At 39.4% G+C, this 14015-nt stretch overlaps 1 protein-coding gene across 2 annotated transcripts in view; it reads right to left on the minus strand.

Moving 5' to 3' along the window:
• Window positions 1–3411: 3411 nt before the first annotated feature.
• The window catches only part of LOC130182780 (potassium voltage-gated channel subfamily KQT member 2), a 21978-nt gene continuing 11374 nt past the window's right edge, over window positions 3412–14015 (minus strand). Inside the window, exons 13-25 of one of the 2 annotated variants that reach the window (XM_056397927.1) lie at window positions 13968–14015; window positions 13763–13858; window positions 12691–12785; window positions 12538–12606; window positions 12295–12324; window positions 11919–11998; window positions 11508–11729; window positions 9849–9896; window positions 9018–9126; window positions 7743–7874; window positions 7499–7619; window positions 7181–7356; window positions 3412–6180 (exon numbers count right to left, since the gene is read on the minus strand). The exon at window positions 13968–14015 is cut by the window's right edge and continues 63 nt beyond it. In XM_056397927.1, coding sequence (XP_056253902.1) covers window positions 5535–6180; window positions 7181–7356; window positions 7499–7619; window positions 7743–7874; window positions 9018–9126; window positions 9849–9896; window positions 11508–11729; window positions 11919–11998; window positions 12295–12324; window positions 12538–12606; window positions 12691–12785; window positions 13763–13858; window positions 13968–14015 — 1872 coding nt within the window. In that variant the 3' untranslated portion in view covers window positions 3412–5534. The remainder of the gene's footprint in view (window positions 6181–7180; window positions 7357–7498; window positions 7620–7742; window positions 7875–9017; window positions 9127–9848; window positions 9897–11507; window positions 11730–11918; window positions 11999–12294; window positions 12325–12537; window positions 12607–12690; window positions 12786–13762; window positions 13859–13967) is intronic. The other variant, XM_056397936.1, reaches the window with a different exon arrangement.

The following is a 14015-nucleotide window of genomic DNA, read 5'->3' on the forward strand; positions in this document are numbered from 1 at the left end:
TTTATGCCTTATTATACTATGACTTTTTTACCTTAGCATACTATGACTTTTCACACCCTACTATACTATGACTTTTTACGCCTTACTATACTATGACCTTTTATGCCTGGTTATACTCTGACCTTTTTATAACATTTTTTTGCCTTACTATACTATGACTTTTTACGCCTTACTATACTATGACTTTTCATTCCTTAATATACTATGACTTTTTTATAACATTTTTACGCCTTACTATACTATGACTTTTCATGCCTTGTTATACTATGACTTTTTATGCCTTGTTATACTATGACATTTTTATAACATTTTTACGCCTTACTATACTATGACTTTTTACGCCTTGTTATCCTATGACTTTTTTATAACATTTTTATGCCTTACTATACTATGACTTTTTACGCCTTACTATACTATGACTTTTCATGCCTTATTATACTATGACTTTTTTATAACATTTTTATGCCTTACTATACTATGACTTTTTATGTCTCGTTATACTATGACTTTTTTAAAACATTTTTAAGCCTTACTATACTATGACTTTTTACGCCTTGTTATCCTATGACTTTTTTATAACATTTTTATGCCTTACTATACTATGACTTTTTACGCCTTACTATACTATGACTTTTTATGCCTTATTATACTATGACTTTTTTATGACATTTTTACGCCTTACTATACTATAACTTTTTATGCCTCGTTATACTATGACTTTTTTAAAACATTTTTAATCCTTACTATAATATGACTTTTTATACCTTAGGATAATATGACTTTTTACGCCCTACTATACTATGACTTTTCATGCCTTGTTATACTATGACTTTTTATGACATTTTTATGCCTTATTATAGTATTACTTTTTACACCTTACTATACTATGACTTTTTATGCCTTGTTATACTATGACTTTTTTATGACATTTTTAAGCCTTACTATACTATGACTTTTTATACCTTAGTATACTATGACTTTTCATACCCTACTATACTATGACATTTTACGCCTTACTATACTATGACTTTTTATGCCTTATTATACTATGACTTTTTTACCTTAGCATACTATGACTTTTCACACCCTACTATACTATGACTTTTTACGCCTTACTATACTATGACTTTTTATGCCTTGTTATACTATGACTTTTTTTTAACATTTTTATGCCTTACTATACTATGACTTTTTACGCCTTACTATACTATGACTTTTCATGCCTTATTATGCTATGACTTTTTTATAACATTTTTATGCCTTACTATATTATGACTTTTTACACCTTAGTATACTATGACTTTTAGCGCCTTACTATACTATGACTTTTTATACCTTAGTATACTACGACTTTTTACAACCTACTATAATATGACGTTTTACGCCTTATTATACTATGACTTTCCATGCCTTGTTATATTATGACTTTTTTACGACATTTTAATGCCTTATTATACTGACTTTTTACGCCTTACTATACTATGACTTTTCATTCCTTATTATACTATGACTTTTTTTATAACATTTTTACACCTTACTGTACTATGACTTTTTATGCCTTGTTATCCTATGACTTTTTACGCCTTGTTATCCTATGACTTTTTTATAACATTTTTATGCCTTACTATACTTTGAATTTTTTTACCTTAGTATACTATGACTTTTCACACCCTACTATACTATGACTTTTCATGCCTTACTGTACTATGACTTTTTATGCCTTGTTATACTATGACTATTTTATAACAATTTTATGCCTTATTATACTATGACTTTTTATACCTTACTATACTATGACTTTCCATGCCTTATTATACTATGACTTTTATATAACATTTTTATGCCTTACTATACAATGACTATTTATGCCTTGTTATACTATGACTATTTTATAACATTTTTATGCCTTACTATACTATGACATTTTATGCCTTGTTATACTATGACTATTTTATAACATTTTTATGCCTTACTATACTATGACTCTTTACGTCTTACTATACTGTGACTTTTTATGTCTTGTTATAAAACGACTTTTTATAACATTTTTATGCCTTACTATACTATGACTTTTTACGCCTTACTATACTATGACTTTTATATAACATTTTTATGCCTTACTATACAATGACTATTTATGCCTTGTTATACTATGACTATTTTATAACATTTTTATGCCTTACTATACTATGACATTTTATGCCTTGTTATACTATGACTATTTTATAACATTTTTATGCCTTACTATACTATGACTCTTTACGTCTTACTATACTGTGACTTTTTATGTCTTGTTATAAAACGACTTTTTATAACATTTTTATGCCTCACTATACAATTACTATTTATGCCTTACTTTACTATGACTTTTTATGTGTTATTATACAATGACTTTTTATAACATTTTACGCCTTACTATACTATGACTTTTTACGCCTTAATATACTGACTTTTTACGCCATACTATACTATGACTTTTTATGCCTTGTTATATTATGACTTTTTATAACATTTTTATGCCTTACTATAAGATGACTTTTTACGCCTTCCTATACTATGACTTTTCATGCCTTGTTATACTATGACTTTTTACACCTTGCTATACTTTGACTTTTTTATAACATTTTTATGCCTTACTATACTATGACTTTTTTATAACATTGTTATGCCTTACTATTCTATGGCTTTTTATGCCTTATTATACAATGACTTTTTATGCCTTATGTTATGACTTTTTGTCTTACTTTGTTATGACTTTTTTGCCTCACTATACTATGCTCTCTATGCCTTATTATACTATGACTTTTTTTTAAAATTATTATAATAAACCTTTTTTGCCGTACTATACTATGACTTTTTATGCTTTACCATAATTACTTTTTTTCCTTAGTATACTCTGACTTTTTATACCCTATTATACCATGACCTTATATGTCTTACTCTTTTACTTTTTTAAATTTTTTGCTTTCCTATACTATGACCTCATCATTGACTATAGTATGACTTTTTTTGCCTCACTTTAATTTTTTATTCCTTACCATTCTATGACTTTTTGCCCCTCACTATACTATGACTTTTTTATGACTTACTACATGAGACTTTTTATGCCTTACTAGACTAGAAGTTTTTCCTTACTGTAATGTGACTTTTTATGAGTACTACTACTACTACTACTATAAAAACCCCTGCATTTTTTTTTTTACAAACCAGAGCAATGTTCAATGTCCTTTCAAACCATGCCAGCATTTTCATAAACCACAGTGACGTCCTTACAAACCACTGCAATTTTTCCATAAACCACAGCAACATTTTTCAAATCAGAGCAAAATGCTTACAAACCACCACAAACTTCCTTACAAATCACAGTGATATTTTTACAAACTATGTAGAAAAGATTGAAGATGGATCAGGTCTGTTGTGGTTAAAGGTTTATTCATACTGAAATACAATCAAACAAGCAACATTCTGTACAAAGATACAGTTTGTGTTTTACAGTCTCAGCTACAGAAACAAGATTTAACACAAAGATTTATTCGTACCGCTTTTTCACCAGAACTCATTTAAAGGATTTTGAAGGAACTGATAGAAGTGACCATTAAAAAGTGTGATAATATTTTAATACTATCAGGTTGTTTGAACAAAGATCTACATTGTTGTATTTGAAAATTAATCCAGAACAGGTTTAGACATTTCCACACAGGTTGACGGTCAGATGACAAAAACCCTTCACAAAAGTCTAAAAAATTAATTCAAAAGTTTAATGTAATCAGTTTAACTTCTGTGACAAACCCTTACTAGTAAACAAAAATGTCAGGAAGGAAGGAAATCTCACCATGGAAACATGGTCCCCATGGAAACATTAAATGAAGTGTTTCTACATTCAGACTAATAAGTTAATGAGCAGGTCAGCAAGCAGCAGGTCACTGAATAATGAGTCACTTTCATCAGCTGATCAAAGAAGAACTGATCAATCAGCTGAGCATTTACTCTTCATCTTCATCCTGATGATGAAATCAGTCTGTTTACTGATGAAGTCTCTTAACTACAAACTGTTACATCTAAACCTTGTATGTGTGGTTTCCGGGGTGGGACTTAATAATGACACCTGTGGCATCCCCAGGGAAACTCTGTATTTATCTTCACTGCTGGTAAGAAATGTTGAGCTCTTTATCCAGAGCTCAGGCAGTAAAACAGACTTTTATTTTGGTAAGTTTGTCTTATTTTGGTTTCCTGTAGTGACTGATTGTCCTGACTTCCCCCTGCTGGCCAGATTCAGTAGCTGATTCACAAATTCATTCATCAAACATTTTATCATCAGTATTATGTTAACATTCCTGTTGCTGTTATTTAATGAATTGTTGGGATTAATAATGAATATTACTTATAGAAGAATTAACAGTTTGATGATTACATTATATATAAGTACTATAATGTTTTTATGACATCATGATTGTGCAAGACAGCTGCATTGAAGTCATATGGGAGTTATGGGAGTCTTAACTTACAGTTTACAAAACCCCTTCCCCGAACAGCAACTGTCCAATCACAGCTTAGCAACTGTAACTGGGTAGCATGACAGTTAGGGGATATACTTTTTGAGGGTCATGTCCTTTGATCAACTTTCCAAATATTCGTGCAAAACAGTAGAGAAGCTGTTAGTTTTAGCCTAAGTTTGTTAGCATGATATCATGTATGCAGCCATCATAGACAACTTTAACAGGGTTTTTGCTTTCAAAAAAATCAACTGGAAATACAAAAAAATCTTGTGAAGATTATGTCTTCAAGTAGTTCTTGGAGGTATTGTTAGCTTTATATTAGCTTAGCAACTGATAAAATCTGTCAGTGACAAGATTATTCAGAGAGTGCAGATAAATATTCTTTATAAATCCTCTTTGGGTCTGTGACAGTGAATTTTTGGAGTAAAATAATCAGAATAAAAACACATTTAATGAAGACAACACCACCTTTTGATCCCGCCTGAACATTTGAACCTTTTCTGTAGTTACCACTCTCTGCCTTTAGGGGGCAGAATAAACAAATCAATTGCTCTGTACAAGAAATAGAGAGAACAACAGCTGTGTCTGTTGTCACGGTGATGTATCAGTCAATTGTTCAGTTGTTTTTTAAAAAGGTAATGATTAAATTGAACAGTAAGCTGCTGATAATAATAATGATCCAATCAGGTGTGAGCATCTCGCAGCAGTGAGCTAATCATGTGCAAGCGTGTTGCAGCAGTGAACCAATCAGGCGCAAGCGTGTCCCTGCAGTGAACATATCAGGTGTGAGCGTGTCCCAGCAGTTAACTAATCAGTGACAGTGAGGACAAACATTTGCCATACACGTTAAAACATTCACACAGATAAAAACACCACGACGCTTGCTGTTCCCATGATGCTTCACTCTGAACTTCCAGCTGGTGTTATAAGTTTTTGACTCTGTCCGTTAACCTGTTGCACTTCACAGTTTCATAGTTGTCATTCACATTTGAATTATTTTAAGGGTTCTGCTGGTTCTGCTCCAGTTTACCTTCAGCTCTACTTGGTTCCGGTCCAGGCCCGGTCCGAATGCGGCGATGGGGCGCAGAGCTCCGAGTCGGAGTCTGACTCGCCCTCAGCGATGTAAGGCCTGACGGTGGCACAGCGGGCGCTGCCACCTCCTCCTCGTTGGTCTCCTAGGTTGGTGGAGGAGTAGAAGCTATTGTTGAGGAAATCAAGGTTCTCTCTGGACTGGGAGATGGAGAAGCCGCTGAAGGAGCGCTCCAGCTCCTCGTGGTCCACTGACGGGATGGAGATGGAGGTGTCGCTGTCCTGCTTCACCTCCTCCCCTCCTTCTCCTCCTCCTTCCCCAGCCCCACTGGCCCGTCCTCCTCCTCCCCTCTCCTGTCTCTCTGCCCCCCCTCGCTCTCCGTTGCTGTGCCGATTCGAACGGTTCCCGCCGTGTCTCTCCCCAGCTGGGGGAGGTGGGAGTCGAACCAGTGACCCGTCTCCCACCGGACTCGGAGTGTTACCGTGGCTGCGCTGAGGAGGGGGCGGGGCCTGCTGGTGGAGCTGGGAGCTGATTGGCTGCCAGGAGGTGGAGGGGGGGCAGGTGGGGGTGTTGCAGTTTCTTTGTCCGGTCGAGCTGCTGGAGCGGACCATCTTTGTCCCAAAACGGGTCTTCTCTGTATGGTCGCCAGTCACCCTGCACAACATGTAAACAATGTGTTAACAACATGAACACAACCGGTCAAAAGTTTTAGAACCTTCCCATTTTTTCCAGTTTTTATTCAGATTTCAGCAGCTCAAGACCAGTGAAAAACCTCTGGTAAAAGGTTCAGAGGTAACCTGCCCAAGGTAAAATAAAAAAGCTGAAAAATCCTGTAGATATCATAGGCCTGTTCATGGATTAAGAAACGTTCAGCTTTTCTGCAGCAATGGAAGTAAATGAAGCCTTGAAAGTTAATGCAAACAATTGCTACAGGTTAATGACTGACTCTGTCTGTACAAAGGCAGTGTTGGAACAAACTGTTTTACTACACCCTCTGACGTATTATTAGGACAGTACTGAAGTTCAGGAAGAAGAACTGTACATTACTATTATAACAGTGAGAGAAAGAAAAGTAACAAAGGAAGACAGACTGTGGCTGAAATTGTATTTCGTTTACTCAGACAGTGGCTGGGCCCCTATTCACAAGCCTCTGAAGCGTTTTGATGTGTCCCATTTTCACTCATTGCTATAATCATGTTTGTATGCTTTTACTTGTATTTTATTCTGATTTGTGTGAAATACATAAATTAACTTCTGCAGCAGTGTTGGGATCAACTTTCTGAATGATATTTGACTTCCATTGCAGAAAGAACATCAAGTTTGTTTGGCTGCTGGACAAGTCAAACATTTAGATTAAATTTAGGATTTCAGATTCCATCAACTGGAAAAATGGAGGTTCTAAAACGTAACAAAAGTTACCAACGTGTAAACATGATAAACAAAGGCATGCCATACACAATGGCAGCAGCACACAATGACAACAAGGTCTGTTTTGTGCCTGACTCAGGTGTGCTACTGGTCCTGGTGTGATACTGGTTCTGGTGCGTCACTAGTTGTAGTGTGTTCCTGGTTCTGTTGTGTTATGGATCCCAGTCTGTAACTGGTCCTGGTCTGATAGTGCTTCTGTGGTTTCCCAGTAATAGGAGACACTGACTGCTGGATTTTATTGATGGACTGGCTCTTCTCCAGCTGATCCACCGGACTGTGGTAGGGCGGGGCCGGGTCTGGCTCCTTGGATCCGAAGTAGGCGTCTGTCTCAGCCTGAGGTATTCCCATTCGCTGGATGTAGATGTTAACCAGGAAGTCCAACTTTCTCTCCATTGACAGGACCTAGGGACACAAGACCAGCAGAGGACCAATCAGATTCAAGGCTGAAACTGCATCAGGAAAACCAGCAGGTTCAGAGTTATTGAGTTTTCAGCACTGCTCTGCTGAAAGTCTATTTAACAACACACTGGTTGCTACTGGTTACCTGCTTCTCCACCTTCCCCAGCCGCCCCATCATGCTCGGATCATCAGGGAGCTCCTCACTGGCTGCTTTGGGACGGTCTTTGTCTGCAATTGGTGTTCCTCTGCCGACTATCTGATCCACTCTGCCAATAAGAAGACAGTGAGGAACTTTATGACAGTAAGAGAAAAGATTCAACATGGAAAATATTTAGATGGTAAAGCAACCTCAGATATATATGTGGCGGGTCAGAAGTCAGCGGTCTTACCTTGACTGGAGGTTCTTGATGCGGGCGAGCATGTCCAGGTGTCCGGCTGAGTACTGTTCGATCACGTCCATGACATCATAGGGACGAAGACTCTCCTTAAATTTCCTCTTCGAGACCATGAAACGCATGATGCTGAGGGACAGAGAGAAAACAGGAAGTCAGCTGTCACCCAACCTCTGATGGCTGGGGAGAGCTCTGGTGGGCTCAGGCATTAATAGATGGGGTGTTCAGTGGGTCTGGACTAGTCTCTTTAGGTCTATGAGCTGAATCTAGTCTACAGATGCTTCTTACAGTGAGTCTGGACTAATCTCACAGACCTACAGAGTCTTCTGAGAGTGAGTGTGGACTGGTCTCTGTAGACATTTGAGGAAAAAGGCTCAGAGTTTTGAGATCCTGGATGGAGGGGTGTGTAGGACTGCAGAGCCCACAGAGGGACCCAGAGCTGGATTAACTTTGTAAAACAAAGCCAACTTCTGGTAAATGTGTTTATTTGCCTGTATGTCTCCCACAGCAACGCACAGGTGACATCATCAGTGTGGGACATCAGTCGCAGATATCAAACATGAGTAATTAATGTTTCTACATATCACACTACAGGATTTTATCTGCAGAGTGTCAGAACCAGCTGACCAGACAGGAACTGACATCAGTTGTCAAGTCAAATCAGATTCCTCATCAGAGATATAGTCCTGAGGTGTGTCCCCGCCATTAGTCTACAGCTGAGTCACTTATCCTGGACCAGGGTCGAGCCAAAACCAGGAAACACAGACCTCAACCAGAAAACTGTTTCTTAAAGAGTTACTGGTCTTGGTTCTTCTGTAGAGACAGACTTTATCAAACTGGGGAATCCCCTACAGATGTGAAACTTTAACTTCAAACATACAGGAGAGGAGCAGTGGACAGTATGACACCAACAGCACCAAGAGGGATAAAAAAATAAATAAACAATAATAACAATAAAATGTCTTACCAAACAGCACAACAGAGGAGCCAAAGTGGCAGACAACGGAAAACAGTGAAACAACAGAAAACAATGAAGCTAACTGGAGGTCAGACTAACTGGTCTTACCCAACAGCTGATGATGACCTTTGACCCTGGGGTGAGCACAAATAAATAAAAAACAAAAACAAACAAAAAATAATGTGAATAAAAAGCAGAATGATTCAGTGCCTAATAACCAGCAAATAAAGGTGAGCAAAGCGATGAATGATGAGCAGATAAACTGATAAAATAAAATGATTTTTCTGAATAAAATTAAAACAAACAGTTCGTACCAGATGGCTCTGATGGTGACCTTTAACCCTGGGGTCAGATCCTGAGGGACAAACTCACAGTGACAGCTCTTGTTGTCGTCGGCCATGTCTTCTCCTGGCAGGCTGGCCTCTGAAACCACAACATCATCATCATCATCACAGCGTCTGAAGTGTCGGTCAGCGCCCCCTACCTGAAGCATGTGACACTGCAGCACTGAGGACCAGAGTCCTGAAACAAGTTCAGCTAACACCTGTTCCAATCAGGGCCACATTAACTTGTCAAAGCGCCCCTGGACAAAAATTGACTGCGGATGGTTTACAAATACTAATTCTATTCTTTTTGTTTCCAAACAAACAATAATCTCTGTTTTTTTCTCAATTAACTGAAGGAAACTTTGGCTCATCCATCATATTTTTGCTCTAAACATTGACGCAGTGAGTCTATTGAGCTGTAATCTGGTGAAAGAGCCAGGTATATCTGTGTGTAATCACATGCAAAACTATAGCCATCACTGTTGTCTGGTTAGAATTTGACCCAAAGGAAGCACGTAGAGCCTGAACAGAGGAGGTCCGAGAACTGATCCCTGGAGGATTCCACATGTCATAGCCACCCTATCAGATTCATATCTACCAATGGTGACAAAACAACTCCGACCTTTAAGTTAAATTTCTAGTAAAACCAGAACTGGTATTTTACCTGAATCAGTATTTAGAAGAAGAACGAAGGAAGAAGCTCCACTGACATTCAGGTGGACCTGGTCTCAGGATATGTGTGTGTGTGTGTGTGTGTGTGTGTGTATGTGTGTGTGTGTGTGTGTGTGTGTGTGTGTGTGTGTGTGTGTGTGTGCTGACCTGGGGAGTTCTTCTGTCTGAACTCTTCATCCTGCATCTCTATCAGCACTACAGGAGGAGACAGAGGAGACAGAGACCTTCATCAGAGCACTCATCATCACCATCGTCAGGGCTGAGAACACCGACAAAGAAGAGGTAAACACCTGTCAGGTACTAAGGTGTTTACAGATTTAAAGAAACAGTCCAACATTCATTAAATCATCAGTTTCAGTGCACAGGTACAGCATCATTTAGCCTAGCTTAGCACAAAGACTTGACGCAGATGGAAACTGTTAGCCTAGCTTAGCACAAAGACTAGACGCCAATGGAACCTGTTAGCCTAGCTTAGCACAAAGACTAGACGCAGACTGAAATTGTTAGCCTAGCTTAGCACAAAGATAAGACAGACGGAAACTGTTAGCCTAGCTTAGCACAAAGACTAGATGCAGACTGAAACCGTTAGCCTAGCTTAGCACAAAGACTAGACGCAGACTGAAACTGTAAGCCTTACTTAGCACAAAGACTAGACACAGACGGAAACTGTTGGCCTAGCTTAGCACAAAGACAAGACGCAGACTGAAACTGTTAACCTAGCTTAGCGCAAAGATTAAACAGATGGAAACTGTTAGCCTAGCTTAGCACAAAGACTGGAAGCACAGGGAAATTATCTGCTATCACAGTGCTAGAATCACGTGAGGTTTAATTGTTGAATCTTGGCACAAAAGTTTAATAGCAAGGTGTGAAAACCAGTTTAAACCAGTCAGATCCAGTTAAAACAAGTCAGATCCAGTTTAAACCAGTCACATCCAGTATAAACCAGTCACATCCAGTATAAACCAGTCACATCCAGTATAAACCAGTCAGGTTCAGTGTAAGCCAGTCGTCCCAGATGATGAGAGTTGGTCTGTTTCCTCTCCTTCTCCTCCTTTAAACCTCATTTCCTTCCCTGTCTCCTTATCTCCTTTCCTCCCTTAAATCTTCTTTTCAATGACTGAATAAAGTCTTTGGTCTGTAACATGGAAACTTTACTCATTAACGACAAAAAGGCTGCTAACACCATTTCTTCCTCTCCATTGTCACCACGTGCTTGCTCATGAACTGTTGGGTCTCAACTTTACTTTGTTAAGTGCCTTAACATAATATATGTTATGATTTGGCGCTATATAAATACCATTTAACTGAACTTGATTTAAAATGTTTTACTGACACGTTTCATGTGTTTTTAGTATGTATGAAGTCTAATTATGTCGCTTTCACAGTTCTTCATTAGGGTGTTTCACATACTGAATATGATGAACAGAAATAAAATGTACTATGACACATCTACCTCCAAAACACTTGAGCAGACCTCAGACCTCTCACTGCTGCTGGAGTCCATGGGTGTACTACGAGACCTGGACACCAGATTTCAAGATGGTGTCCAGATACTTGAATGAAAATTACTCATTGAGAATGAGTCCAAAGGGTTTTCAAGTGTTACCTGAGCTTGTTTGCAGTTGTGTGTGTCCTGTAAACAGTTTTTACGGACATCTCTTTTATAATGGAGGTCTATGGGAAAATGATTTTTGGGTGGCAGGGGATTTTTCAGGTTGGGTGCTCAGGTTGTTCTTTAGTTTTAGATGTTAAAGCTCCATGTTAGTGGTTGTGACCTACAGATAAAGTGCTCCGATTGTCATTTACCTTCAGAGTTTTGGCGGGAGGCAGCTCCTCGGATCCTGAACGCCTGTCGGGTTCTGCTGCGTTCTCCAAAGCTCCAGCTCTTTGGAACCTTGCTGGGACTGTCCTCCAGATTGGGCTCCATGCTGGGGGACCGTCGCAGGGCCTGGACTCCCCCCGGACCTCCAGGAACTCCAGGAGCCACACCAGGACCAGGACTCGCACCGGGGCCGACTGTGGAAACCACTGGAGACAGGAAGCAGTGAAAGAAAGATGGCGGACAAGGATGAAACACATCAATCAGAACCACTGTTTCAGTTGGGGACTGAGGGTTTTCAATAAATAATCAATAATCTGACTAATTTCTGAAATGTCCAATAAGGTCAACATTTTAAAAATATAATCTTACAACGAGACTTTGGTTCTCACACTCACCGTGCTGAGGAGAACCTTTCCCTTTGGTTCCTGAGCTCCGCGGAGACGAGAAGACCCTCTCCTTCAGACTGACCTTCTGACTGCAGACAAACAAACCAACAAGTTGGATTATAACTGGATCTTGTATTTTCCTTTCATGTTATATTATTTCAACTTTTCAATCCTGTTTGTTTTCTTTTCGTTTTTATTTTCAACAATATGTATTTTGTTGACTCTGAATCAGTGGTTGAGGTGAAGGGTCAGGGGTCAGTTTTTTAAGGTCAAAGGTCAGAGGTAAGGAGTCAAGTGTGAAAAGTCTGCCTGGGAAGGTCAGAAGTTTTAGGGTCTCGGTAAAGGATTATCCTGGTCTACAACAGAACCAGGACTGGACACTGACCTGGGAGACGGTTCAGGCTGGACGTCTCTCCTGCAGAGACAGACGGACAGGTTGTTATTATTTTTGCTTTGGAAGAATTTTCTTGACAATTCTGACTTTAATGTAATTATTTAATGTTAAAGACATGGACACTGATTAACGAGCTTCTGTGCATCACTGGTCAACAAATTAAACTATCCCGTTGTGTTACAGGAGTTATGTGAGTTAAATGTTATGTGACTTGTTGCATTGAACATTTCAGACCTGAATGAGAGTCCTGATTTGTTCTTGAGGTTCCTCAATAAATCCAGCTGATTGAGAGGAGGAATCAACCTGGAGACACAGACAGATTCATACATGATGATATGAAGTGATTATAGAACAATAGTGTCTGTAGGTGGACAGGTGCAGTCTTACCTGTACATGGGGACAGAGACAGTCCTCTCGTAATAATCCCATGTTGAAGTCAGATCTGTTCGGGTCAGATTTGTGGCGTAAACCCTCCACGCCGCCTGCAGACAAACAGAGGATGGTTGTTTCCGGGGAAACGGTTATAAAGATGCTGAAAATGCAGGAAATAACCTGTTGTCTTCATGGATTTTCAAAGTAAAAGACTACTTTGGAGATGTTAAACAGAGTTTCAGGTGATTCTGAGTCAGCCGCCATCACGTCTTTGTCTGCGTTGTTTGTAATTTAATGTTGCCAAGATCGTGAGTGTTTTCAGTCTGTTTATGAGTGAGTCTTTCAGCGTCAGTCAGCACTTTAAGTGTTGCAGTTACCCAAGTTCACAGCGTCTCTGACGTCTTTACTGCAGAGATGAATCAGGGAGAAAATCTGTCAGACAGCCAACAGCTGTCACAGATGATGAGCAAGTCTGAAGTCTAAAAAATACTGTCAGAGAAAATGATTTTGACCCTCAACAGTCTGACAGGAGAGAGTGAGAGTCTGTGACAGAGAGACAAGATACAATGTGGGTTTTACTTTCTACTTAAACTGGATTATTTCATGGTTCACTTTGAAAACAGATGCAGACTCTCTTCTCTGTGGATCGATCTCTCCCACTTGGTGAAAAGAACCACGGACATGTCAGCGGTTCACATAATGGCTGCAAATGCACCAAAATAAAATCCTGTATTAAAATTGATACAATCAATTTAACTAATTTTTATAGCAGTTGTTCACTGTTTGTTTGGATCTGGTTTCACTTGATATATAACACAAAAAAAGCTAATTTATTGTGTTTATCTGCTCTGGCTACAACGTTAGCACCGGGGCTAATTAACCAGCTGGAATCGTGTGTGAACATCACAGGTCACAATAACGGCTGCTCTTCCTGTTCCTCATTCTGCTGTCAACATTATAATTAGGCTCGTCCTAAACTCGGGTCAGTAAGAGAGCTGAGACAGTTCAAACCCTGCCTACTTTCTCTCCTCTCAACAGCTGACCAATCACTGTGCAGAGTGGGTGTGATGTCAGAGCCTCAGTTCACCTGTATGAGTCCGGCTGCTGGGTTTCGTCTCTTCTCGAAGTGTTTCTGCCGGTGCTGCTCCTGAACCTTCAGAGCAAATCCAGAACCCAGGATCCCCTGAGGACATACACATACACACAGGTAACAGGAGACCAGGTGAGCTGGATGAACCAGGTGGAGGCTCACCTGGCTCAGGTGAACTCAGGTAATCATTTGAGTGACTCACAGCAGGCAGAGCGAAGAACGAAACTCCGATCAGCGTGAAGGTCGCAGC

The sequence above is a fragment of the Seriola aureovittata genome, chromosome 2 (genome assembly GCF_021018895.1).
Source record: "Seriola aureovittata isolate HTS-2021-v1 ecotype China chromosome 2, ASM2101889v1, whole genome shotgun sequence".
Lineage (NCBI taxonomy): Eukaryota > Metazoa > Chordata > Actinopteri > Carangiformes > Carangidae > Seriola > Seriola aureovittata.